The 12,584-nt window shown below is 44.8% G+C and overlaps 1 protein-coding gene across 4 annotated transcripts in view; it reads left to right on the top strand.

Annotated features, from left to right (window-relative positions):
• DPYD (dihydropyrimidine dehydrogenase) overlaps positions 1–12,584 on the top strand; it is a 349,138-nt gene that overhangs the window by 133,715 nt on the left and 202,839 nt on the right. For all 4 annotated transcript variants that reach the window (XR_013997127.1, XM_081111986.1, XM_081111987.1 and 1 more), the window contains exon 8: positions 3,548–3,635. Coding sequence is in view for 3 of the 4 variants with exons in the window: in XM_081111986.1 (XP_080968112.1) it covers positions 3,548–3,635 (88 nt within the window). In the remaining variant the exon portion in view is untranslated. The remainder of the gene's footprint in view (positions 1–3,547; positions 3,636–12,584) is intronic.

Raw genomic sequence — 12,584 nt, 5'->3', positions numbered from 1 at the left:
GGATGGAAGGGTCTGGCTTCTTTCATCACGCTCTTGTTTTGTGTATCTGCTTTCTGTTTTTCATGCAACTTCCGTGCTCTCAAACATTCGTATTTCACAATACGGAGCATCATTTCTTACCGAGGCTCATCTTATTTATTCTCTGCATCGTGCCAGGCGTGCCCATGTGATCATGCTCTCCCCACAGGAGCAGAAGATCCGTGGGGAACAGCTTTGTCTATCTCATTGTTTTGTGGAATAAAGATTGTGGTGTTCCTTTAGGGATGGTCAGAAAGTTAACACATTATAGGCTTAAAATAGAGCTTTAGGAACTCCTCTTCCTTTGTTAGCCTTGAGTTACGTACTTTTTAATTTTTCTCGGTTGAATAACAAAACCATTTCAAATTATTCATTCCTCTCCGCGGAGACCCTCGTGGGCATCCATGTTCCTCTTACTGTTATGATTCTTTTCCTTGAGCGATTGTGGTTTTGCTTTTCCCTTTAACACAGAGTTGTTTAGGATAATATTTTTCCTTGCTTCTGCGTTCTTACGATAACATTCAAATTTTTATTTTTTTTACTTTACATGATCAGCAAGATATGCAATTTCTAATTTATCAAGTACACTCTCAAGTGATTTCTCATCAAAAGACCATTTCTAATAAAATAAAACTACTTTTTTTCTTGAGAAGAATTAGCCTCTTAGCTGTTATATTTTTATAACATCTCTTGACTTTTATCATAACAAATTTAATGTAAGGCACAGCAAATCATTTTTAATTTCAGGTGGACTTAATGAAGTCTCTTATGATATTTGTGCCAGACAATGTTACTCATCTTTTAGACTAAATGCTCTTTTGTTGGTCTTGCAATTCAGAATGGGTGGGATGGGAACATTTTTTTGTCTCCTAGTGTTTATAATATTTCTAATGGCTTTAAATTTTAAAGCTAAAAATGTAAATCTGCAGAAAGCTCTTGCATTTTTCGAAATATGTTTAAAACACGTACAGTGGCCATTCCTCAGAATAGGGTGAGAGCATTCTGTTTTGATTTAACTTAATTTGTAATTGCGAGGCGCTGCCTCTGCTGCATGATTTGAGTAGAAACACCTACCAGGTCTCTTTCTGGAGGAGCTCTCTTCCTTGTCTTGTTTTCCATTACCGTTGCCGGAAGCAAGCATTTCCATTATAATAGGATGCTATTGGGAACTCATAACGTCTTATCAATATCTGCACAGGAAGGAGAGAAACGTGCAGCAGTCGTTGACAAAATAATTGGTGTTTCTAAAGACGGCTAAATATTTTAAAAACTCTTCCGGCTGATCTCCTGTCTCACAGATTCTGGAAATATTTTATCTCTTTAGCCAGACCTCCTATCAGAGGCGTGTGGAGAACATGTGCCATTTACACACAGTTCCCCTCCAAAAGCAGTTGTAAACCTTCCTCCTACGTGATAAATATTACTCTTTTCAAAAAAATGTATCTTCATTCTTGAAAGTATTACAGATGTCCCCCCTTTTCCCCATTGACCCCCGCCACCCCCCACCCACCTCTCCCAGTCTTCACCCCACTACTGTCTGTGTCCAGGGGCTATGCACATACGCATCTGAGCTCCCAGGCTCATCTCTCCCACCCCCTATAATATTATTCTCGATGTGAATGCCTTTTGTGGACGGATAAAGGAAGTTGTCCTCAAGTCCAAAGTGGAGAGTAGATGGAGCTTTGCCTCAGGCCTTACCCTATGCAGCCCGTATATTGGATTAGCAGTAACTCTTATGCCGACAATGAAGTGGAAGGAATTTTATTCTGAATTTGGCTAAGGTGTTTGCCCAGTCATGTGTCCCTAAAGCCCTCTGAGGAAGCTATACTATAGTCTATAATCCACATCTATGAATATCACGATGGCAGAACATTACAAATAGAAGAGTGCTGGGACTCACAGAACAAAACCGTGATCAGTGTGCCCACCAGGGGATTTTCCTGCTGTTGTATCTGTTTAACCACTAATGCTAGGATTTCAGAGTAGCAGCCCAGCAATGATTTTTATGTCTGCCATTTTACTTTATTTTTTTGGTTAATCCTCACCCGAGGATATTTTTCCATTAATTTTTAGGAAGAGTGGAAGAGAGATGGAGAGATAGAAACATCGATGTGAAAGAAACACATTGATTGGTTGCCTCCTGCACATGCCCCAACCATGGCCCAGGCTGGGGAGGAGCCTGCAACTGAGGTATGTGCCCTTGACCGGAATTGAACCCGTGACCTTTTGGTCTGCGGGCTGACGTTCTATCCACTGAGCAAGACCGGCCAGGGCAGTGTCTGCCATTTAGAGTTCCATTCCAACGCACTGCCGCATGTGCCCATGGGTTGTGCGTATATGAATATAAGTCCTTTGGTGCATCTCTTCCCGCCGCCCTCCTGCCTTCATGTGGGGGCGACTTCCCCGGACAAGTACAACGTTTGGGTGTTACAGTTGAGGCCTGGGGAAGAGGCTCACACTGGATCTGTGATCTCATGGAACTAGACGTTAGCCAGGCTCCATTTCTTGCCTGGTCCCTGTAGGTCCCCGTCTGTCTTCAGGTGTCAATGACAAGTCTGTGTCTGAGGTCCTTGAAACAGTCACCTTGGAGAGCGGCCCCAGCTCCCCGTGGAGAAGGGCGGGGGCAGTCACTGCGGTGGTTACGTGCAGGGTCCTTTCCCTTGGGCCCGGCCACCTCTGCTGTCGGCAGGCTCCCGTTCTGAAAATTGGCTCCTGTCCGGGAACCGAGCAAACTGTTGTGGCTTTTAATAGGGGTGATGCCCCTCTGCCTCCTGCCTTTCCTCATCCTCCCTACGCAACGCTCCCCATGGAGCTTCCAGCCCCGCTCTAAAAAGGCCCCATTGAAGTCCTACCATCTCTTGATTCTCGTCTCTCTGATGGAATCTCTCCATCCTCCCAGCGCCCGTAGACCTGGGCTGGTCCCACTGTTTTATGTTGTATTGGTTTATGTACATCTTCTGCACCGATCGTAACTACACACCGAGGCAGAAGCTGTCTCCTTTGTCATTTTATCATTGAAAGTGCCCCCACGTGGTGCTTTGAACATATTAAGCTCTGAAAGTTTACCCACTTGTCTTTAAATACACTAGCTTTTATCTTTGCTACTTTTATTAAAAGGCAAAAGAAATGCATTTAGCCCTTAAGTAAAACGTGTTAGTGTTCCACTTCTAACAGACAAACATATGTCCATACATTTGGAACTTTATATATATATCCAGTTCTTGTTCTTTTTGATGTTGAAGATCAAGATTTTATTAATCAGCCCGCCCGGCGGGGCCCAGTGGTTGAGAGTCAACCTATGAACCAGGAGGTCACCGGTTTGATTCCCGGTCAGGGCACAGGCCCGGGTTGCGGGCTGGATCCCCAGTGTGGGGCGTGCAAGAGGCAGGTGATCCATGATTCTCTCTCACCGTTGATGTTTCTCTCTCTCTCCCTCTCCCTTCCTCTCTGAAGTCAATGAAAATAAATTTTTAAAGTATTTCATTAATCAAAATTCCAAGTGTCATTATTCACATCTTGTTTCTTACAGATAGTTTGTGGCAGAAGCCTGTCCGTGAATGACATGACTCTCCAGACTCTGAAAGCAGACGGGTACAAGGCCGCTTTCATTGGCATCGGTGAGTAGCTTACTTTTAAATAGTGTTCTTTATCATATTTTTAAATTTTTCCTGACAGCATCCAGAACAACTGCCTTCAGACATGTCCGTGGTCAAAGTTGCGTCTCTTCAGAGAAGAGCAGACAGAAATGAGTGGAGATTGTTTTATAACAGAGGTGCTGTCTCCGCTTTGTTGGGGATGGACGTTGGCGAGGCCATGTTTGCCTTCCTGTTCCCTCCCCTGGCCATCGTCACCAGCCGGCATCTCCAGGAACTAAAATGTGTCCCGGGCCGGCCATGGAAACTCAGCATTTGGCTGAGAGCAGTTGACATGCTCTAGCTCGCGCTCTGTGATCAGACAGATGGGAGGAAGTGGTAACAAAGGGCGGAATTGGCTTGTCTTCCTGCCCTCTTCCTTCTTTACTTACTTATTTATTTATTTATTTATTTTTAAGATTTCCTAAAGATTGTCCGTATCTGGCTGACTTTTACAGATGTGTAACCATAGTGCCGCTAAGGTCGTTCACGGGTCTGACGGTCCCACCTTTTGCCGACACATCCCAGGGAGGTCGAGTTTTCTAACATTGATCTCTGTCCGCTGATTGTTTACTGAGGGGCCAGAGAGAACAGTTGGTTCAATTTAGCCTTCGTGTCGTGGACTTTGTCGTCATCCTCTCGTGGACTGGACGGTGGGTAGTTGGTGGCCCACACACGGACGGGCCCATCCTGGTGTCCTTTGGTTTGTCTGTCTCTTCCTCCGTTCGCGCACGTGAATATCAGCGTCTACCTGGCAGAGCCACACGGAGGCGACAGCTGTTCCTTCTCTGAGCTGATCACACGCTGGGCCCGTTGTGGGGTCGGGGCCTGTCCATTGGCCTAGCCCAGTGGTTCTCCACCTTGGCTGCACATTAGAATCACCTGGAAATCTTTTTAAAATCCTCTTTTCTGGGCCTCATCCTCCGGAAATTCTGGTTTTGTTACTCATGTTGTGGCTCCAACCCATAACAAAGAAACAGAATTTCCGGAGGATGAGGCCCAGAAATCGGGATTTTAAAAAGATTCCCAGGTGATTCTCATGTGCAGCCAAGGTGAGAGCCACTGCCCTAGCCTTTCCAGAATGAGGTCATCAGCGGTGCTCCCCAGCCTGCCTACTCGATTTCCTTATCGGGGTGCCAGGCCCTCTGTTTCTAGATCATTGCTCCCAAGTCTAGGGCCGTTTCTGTCCCTCTCTTAGTTTCGATGAAAAATTAGAGAAAAATAAGTTTGCCCTAATTTCTAGCCTCTGAGTGTCTGCAAGGAGCCTCCTTCCAGAAGCTCGCGTGCCCTTGTCCTCATGGTGTCTCTGTGTTAGCCTGCATGTGAATGCAGTAGCCACCCCAGAGATCAGGAGCTGGAGGGAGGCCAGGTCTTCACTTTCCCCGCGTACCCTGTTTAGAGGCTTTAGTGCAGCGGTTCTCAACCTGTGGGTCGCGACCCCTTTGGCGGTGGAACGACCCTCTCACAGGGGTCGCCTATGACCATACTGCCTATCAGATCTTTACATGATGATTCATAACAGTAGCTACATGACAGTTATGAAGTAGCAACGAAAATAATTTTATGGTTGGGCCACCACATGAGGAACTGTATTTAAAGGGCCAGAAGGTGGAGAACCACTGCTTTAGAGGGACTGTGGTTTTACTTTTCAACCTGACGGTTGAGTGGAGGATTTCACATAAATAAGACAAGTCTCCATCAGGTGTGTTCTGCTGATATCTGCAGCATGAGGCCAGTAATTGCTGTTACTCCCACAAGCACCCGTTCAGAAATGCTCGGTTAGTAACTAATGGAGACGTTCGCCAGGCAGTAGGTCTGCAATACGGGTGATGTTTTCAGGCAGTTATTGGAAACTCACCGTTGTGGCTTCCTCCCGCGGCCCTGTGTTGGAGATATGTTTTCCATTCGTGGAGCTGTGCGGGGCAGGGCAGTTTTGGTTTCTCCATGGATGTTATCTTCAGAGCATCTCTGTACCGAAGAGACAGGGGCCCAGCAAACACCCAGCGCGTGGAAGTAGCTCCACCTCAGCGGCACAAGAAGCAGACTCCAGCGCACATTCGGGATCCTGGGACGGTCCGTGGCTCCGAGGGTTTCGGCCGTAGCGTTATCTTCTACTCGGAAGAATCAATAGTGGTTCCGTTTCCCCCCTTTCATTTCATCGCATGACGCCCGCTTACGTCTGTGATTGGACCGTGGGACATCCGCGGACGATGCTCCATTTGACGGCCCCGCGGGGCGAACGCAGCGCCGAACCTGCGGAGCCCTTTCCCACGGATGCCGCTGCTCGTTTTCCTGCTGGGAGCTGACTCTTTTGACATTTGGTGTGGTGATGAGTGGAATGCACGCATGTTCTAGTTCAGTATTTGATATGGATATATACAAGAAAGTCCCATCTCGTCAAAAAAAAGAAGAGAAAGCGTCTGTGTGTGGAAGACAGGGCGCCGCCTCCGCCAGGAATTGTTTCTGTGACACGCGTCACGGCAGAGGTGGGAGCACATGACCTTTCTGGGACCACGCCACTGCCCGCCCCTGGACAGCCTCACGTCCTTCCTGCCCTTGCGCGTCAATCTTGCTTCTGCTGTGATGAACCTCATGCACGGCTTCCTCTCCCTTCCCCCACGCCTTTCGGGACGTCCGCTTTGCAAAGGGCATTGTGTATTATTTAGGACACAGGTGTGGCCACGTTAAGGAAGTGGCTTGAACAAAATACACATTTAGTTCTCTGTCATCTAATCCTGTGAACCATCCTCAGTGCCTGATTTTTTAAAAAAAATATATTTTTTTTATTGCTTTCAGAGAGAGAGAGAGGGAGAGAGAGACAGAAACATTGATGAGAGAGAATCATGGAGGGGCTGCCTCTTGCACACCTGCTATTGGGGATCAAGCCCCCAACCCGGGCATGTGCTCTTGACCGGGAATTGAACTGTGACCAACTGGTTCATAGATCGATGCTCAACCACTGAGCCACGCCAGCTGGGCAGTGCCTGATTTTTAATTTTGGCCCGTAGGCGGTCACTTTGGCCACATTCTGCTAACAGAATGGGACATAGGGGAGGGAGCCCCTTTCTTTTTAAGTTCCTTACCCAGACATTGCATAGGTCACTTCCGTTTTTATCTCACTGTCTACAACCTGGTCCTTTAAACATGCCTCACAGCCAAGGGTGTTGGGAAATGCAGCCTCTAGCGGAGTGGACACAGCCCCCATTAAACTCCTATTGCTGTAGGAAGAGGGGCTGGTAGACAAGTAGAGCAGAAGGGAAGGTCTCCGCCATAGCTCTGCGTCAGCCTTGCTATCGACACACGAGTTTCTTACTGAGAGATCGGTGACGCGCTCAATAACAGCAAAGGAGCTACTTGAGCTTAGCGCTTGTGTGTTGGGGAGGCAGATCACGTAATGAAAATGGACTGTTGTGTCTCTCAGTAGTTGGAAAGACCACATTGTAGACCTCTCATGTTTATAATCACTGTCATTCTGTGTTAGTGTAAGAGAACGAGGACTCTGCTATTACATAGGATTATTAGTTTAGCTTAACAAATCCGCTACCTCAACAGGCGTGTGCTCTCAGTATTCTGACTTCAATATTGTGTGTCACTGCTGCTGAAAAGTTGATCACTTTTAGGTGGTTGTTGTTGTTGTTGTTGTTGTTGTTCTTCTTCTTCTTCTTCTTCTTCTTCTTCTTCTTCTTTTTGTTTTGTAACTGAGGCGAAAGAAATGATCTCATAGTGTATAAATCATGATGGGACTTAAAGGGTTTTCTCTCTGTGCCCCGGCGAGATTTCATTTTTTCCAAGAGGAAAAAAGATAAGTGAGCGGAAACTCTGTGTCTTATTCAAAATAGATTCTGTTGTTTGGAGACAATTGGGATTTTTTTTAAAGACTCTGAAATTTGGTACTTTTATTGCAATGACAGCCCCAGCAGAGTCCGATCGTGTCCGTGCTCAGAAATAGAGTGAGAACATCCGGCGGAAAACGGCTTTTCACAGGCCTGGATGGTTCTCTTGGGTTGGTATTGCAGTCAGGATAATGAACTGCAGCCACCATTTTTTATTTTATTTTATTTTACAAAAATGAACACAAAAGGATAAAAAAAAGTCAAAGTGTGTGACACAGGCTGGGGTAGGAGCTGCTTTGTGAAGAGTGTTTTTCAGTCGTGTGTGTGTGTTGGTTTGGGGTGTGTGCGCTCACACACGCATGCTGCATAATATGAAAAACGTATTTTTGAATGTATCTTAATAGTCAGCGTGTGAAAGCCACCACTGTGTGTTGTAAAGACCCTGAGATACTAAAGCCTTTTCCCCATACGCCTGTCAATGGCTGCGGAATGAATTAAGTAAACACGGAATGGCTGCACGGTTCCAGACTCTGCTAAAATTAAACAGAGAAACAGAGATGAGTTCAGCTTTTAGCTGGATTTTAATTTCAAGAATGAAGGGTTGACCCCTTCATCTCTGCTTTAGCGGAGCTCATTTTCTTTATCTTTTCTCATGGCCCATTTTCTGCTCCATTTTAATTTAAGTTCTATGATTAACTCCTAAGATGACCCTTGAGGTGGCTATTATTAACTCTATTTTATGGGTAAAAAGACTAAGATGAAGAAAACTAGTAAACAGCAATGAAAACATGCAAAGTGAATTTTGTGGAGAAGGTAGGAAACATGACAAATGCAACTATCCATACTTCCACATAAAAACTGTTGGAGACACTGACTCAAAGCCAGCGAGTTCTCTGGTGACGGCTGGCTAATCGAGGCGTCCCGCTTAAGGATCCTGAATGCGCAAGAATGAGCCGTCACTAACCAGTAGTCTCACTTTTCTCATTGTGGACACCAATTGGCTTTCTTTGGTTACCATCAGAAAAGAATATTTTTAAACTAAGATGATTCCCAAATAGTATAACAGCTGAAGAAGAGATAATTACAATTAGGAAAGCCCATTGAGAGATTATGGTATTAAATGTGCCACAGTGTGGCCTTTCTTTAAATCTCTGGTGTCTTCTTGGAGCCATCATTCTTCCCTGTGAATGTTGTTCTTAATTAGCTTCTTCATCAGGAGTTTCTAAATCGTACACAACCAGCTATGCAGTGTACTTGCTAAGAAGAAGGCGGAATAAGGACTTTAGGCTATCCTTTTTACCTCTATCTACAGAGAGAAACTAAGGCTGTTTAGGGATTGTGCACAATTCCGAATATCATTTTAAAATAATAAACCTGACTTAACGTTAACCAAGGGGGGAAACAGGAGGGTACGAATATTTTGCCAATCTACTTTTAAAAAATGTGTAATATTGTCTAATCTAGTGTCACTTGGAAGTACTTGGGTGTAATTGTGAGATGGCTTCCAAGACATCAGAACGGAGAGAAATAGAATTCCAGCTGAGAGTTCATTAAATCATCACTAATGAGCCCCAGCACGGCCCCCAAGCAGACAGGCTTGATGGAGGGCAATTCTTTTTGATCTTATCAGCATATCTCTAGAGCCTACATCTTCATCAGTAGAGTCAGGTGAGGGGGACTGGTCACCTTTAGAGGCACAGGAAGGGGGAAGAAAGAGAGAATCTAAGGAAATATCGGCTGTCTCTATTTATTTATTTACTTATTAATATATTTTTATTGATTTCAGAGAGGAAGGGAGAGGGGGAGAGAGAGAGAAAAACATCAGTGATGAGAGAGAATCACTGATCAGCTGCCTCCTGCACACCCCCTACTGGGGATCGAGCCCACAAGCCAGGGCATGTGCTCAGACCAGGAATCAAACAGTGACCTCCTGGTTTGTAGGTTGATGCTCAACCACTGAGCCACATCGGCCAGGCTTGGCTGTGTTGTGTCTCTTTGAAAGCACCTAAATTAATGGACCTGATTCTTTGAGCCCATATCATGAAGATGTACAGGTAAATCCACCGTGAAGACCTCTAAATCCCCATGTTGGATTTCAGGTTCACTGAGCTGATACTGCTTCCTAAATAGTTTGATTAGAGTCGGAGGCAGTGCTAACCAGGTCAGTCAGTAACCCTGGTCCCTCTGAGGGTTGTCTCTGTTGCCCAGAATCACTCTGCTTTCTCTCAGTAATTCGGTACTTCTCTGAAAGGTGTATCCAAAACTGTGTTCCTTCATGATGCCATGCCTATGTGAATATTTGAAGACATAGCTAACATAGGCAGACCTGTGATTTTTGTTGATTTTCTCAGGTGTAATGTTTTATCTTTTTAATCCTCAGTCACTAAGCACATACTTGATATCACAATTAAAGAAAAACAAAAACACACCTATGAATTAAAAACACAGAAGGAATGAATCAAGCACTGAAATTGGTTTTCTATATAGTGATTGGCAGTTCTAAGGTGTGTCTTAGAAATTGTGATTAATGCTTAGTTTTATATGTTCTCATCAATTTCTGATCAGTTAAAAAACAACAACATGGACACACAACAAAAACCTTTTCTGCTTCTAGGCTAGGACTTGATCCGTAAAATCTTTGTAACTTTTGCTTCTAATTTATTGTTCTCCCTCTTCCTCTCCCAAGTCTTCCGCATGAATTGTAACAGTTGGGACGTATTAATTCAGCCAGGAGCTAGGAGAGAGCCCTTCACACCATAGTTCATCTTTCTGCCTGTGCTCAGGGAAGTAAACAGCATTGTTCTGAACCATATCCTTAAATCATTATGTATATATATATATATATATATATATATATATATATATAACAAAGATGCTAATTGACCATACCTTCACTACACCCATCAGCCAATCAGAAGAGTATGCAAATTAACCCAACAAAGATGGCCATTAAATTTGCATACTGCAGGCGGGGTGGGGCAGCGCAATCCTGCGCCCCGGGGCGGGATCCGGGCCTGCCATCTGTGACCTGGGGAGCGGGCCTAAGTCAGCAGGTGGTTATCTCCCGAGGGGTCCCAGACTGTGAGAGGGCACAGGTCAGGCTGAGGGACACCCCCCCCCCCACCCGCCAGTGCACAAATTTTTGTGCACTAGGCCTCTAGTGTGTGTGTGTGTGGGTGTGTGTGTGTGTGTGTATCATTTCAATATAAAAGACAAGATGTTTGTTATGTAGTAAAATTAAAGACCATTGACAAAGGATTAGGGAGACATGAATGAGAGATGTATGCAGCTAAATACTGAATAAGAAAAACATTGTAGATAGTGATTAGAGTCTGTGATTTTTTTCTTATTTTTTAAAAAACTCTTCATCCCAGGAGGTGGTTTTTAAATTGATTTTAGAGACAGAGGAAGAGAGAGAGAAACATCAATGGTGGAAGAAAAATGAATGAAATAATGCATTTTGTGGAGCAGAGGGAAGAAGAAGTATGATTCCTTTCCTGAGTGTTGGCTTTACTGCTTATTTGTAATTAAAACAACAGTAATATCTCTTGAACTTCTCACAGGGATGCCAGTGACTATTTGTTAAATGGATATCCTAGGAGCCCTGCAAAATTATTACCCCTTTAAGCATATAAAAGTCAAACCAACACAAAGCTGGTTTGAGCCAGTTCCTCCAGCTATGAGTTATACTCAGGTTGTAATTAATTGCTTTGAAAAGGAGTTAATTCTATCAGGTCATTGAATAACCCCGTTAGTAAATTATTATGACAAACATATCATTTGCAGAAATCTCGGAACAGTAGCATTTTAGCAATTTGGAGTCCTTAGCAACAGCCTGCATTCCGCCGAAGCACAGTGATAGAAGCAGCCTCCTGCTGTTTGAGGCTGTTACTGTGAGGGGAAAGGCAGGCATTTTATACATTGAAAATTGAAGGTGAATTCATCTCTGAGCATATCATGTTATGTTGCTGTAGCTTTGTAGTCTGGGCTCCTGTGAAAATCGGATCACCAGATGAACATACAACATTATGGATGATGCGCCGGGAATAGGAGAAATGGAGGCGAATAAGACAAAAGAGACTCATGAACAAAATCCGCGCGTGAGGAATTCCGTGAAGGGCAGCCTGGCTTGGCGTTCGTTCGCAGCCCCAGGTCTTCCCCCATGTGCCTGTGGTCCACTTCACACAGTCTAGGTCGGCTCCGAAGCATGGCATGATGGGAAAAACGGCAAGTGGAGAGAAGCCGTATTTGCTCATTTGAGGGATGAGGGGATTCATTTTGAGCTAAGGCTGTAGGCGATAGTTTAGGAGAAAAGTTCTGACTTCTGCCAGCGACTTAATTAGCCATATGTTGAGGAACAACAGTTCCATCGACATGGTGTGGAAAATACTTCTCATTATGGATTGATCTTTCTAAACTATAATTATCCAGAGAAACAGATAACCAGAGAATGGCCATCGCTGGCTATGTGCAGCTGATCCCACCCACCCGCCCGCCAAAGCACACACTGTGTTCTGAAGTGTCAAATGATCACTGGAATCTTTCTCCAAATCTCCTAATTATATCGGAACTATATAGTCATTCTGCAAGTGTTCTGTACAGGAAATAAACCTTCTAGATCTTGCCCAGTTGGCATGGCTCGGTGGCTGAGCCTTGACCTATGAACCAGGAGGTCACAGTTTGATTCCCATTCGGGGCACATGCCCGGATTGTGGGCTTGGTCTCCAGTAGGGGGCGTGCAGGAGGCAGTCGGTCCGTGAGTCTCTCTCATCATTGATGTTTCTCTCTCTTTCCCCCTCTTCCTTCCTCTCTGAAATCACTAAAAATATATATGTTTTAAAAACTTTCCAGATCTTTCTAATTCCCAGTGATCTTAAAAATTCCCAGCCTAACCATCCCTTGCATGTAAAATCATGGAAACGGTGAAGTTAGGAGCTGGAAGCTCTGGGTTGGACAGACCTGGGTGTAATCCCACAGTGTGTCTGACTAGCTGTGTGCCTGGATGCGATTTACCCACGCGCTGTTGGGTTTTCTTGTCTGTTAAGGAGACGATAATTTGCCTTTCAGGGGGTCACTCTGGTGACTAAGTTCATTCGGTGCA

This window comes from Myotis nattereri, assembly GCF_964212035.1.
Source record: "Myotis nattereri genome assembly, chromosome: 18".
Lineage (NCBI taxonomy): Eukaryota > Metazoa > Chordata > Mammalia > Chiroptera > Vespertilionidae > Myotis > Myotis nattereri.
Note: the sequence above shows the minus strand (reverse complement) of the source record. Positions and strands in the feature narration are given on the sequence as shown.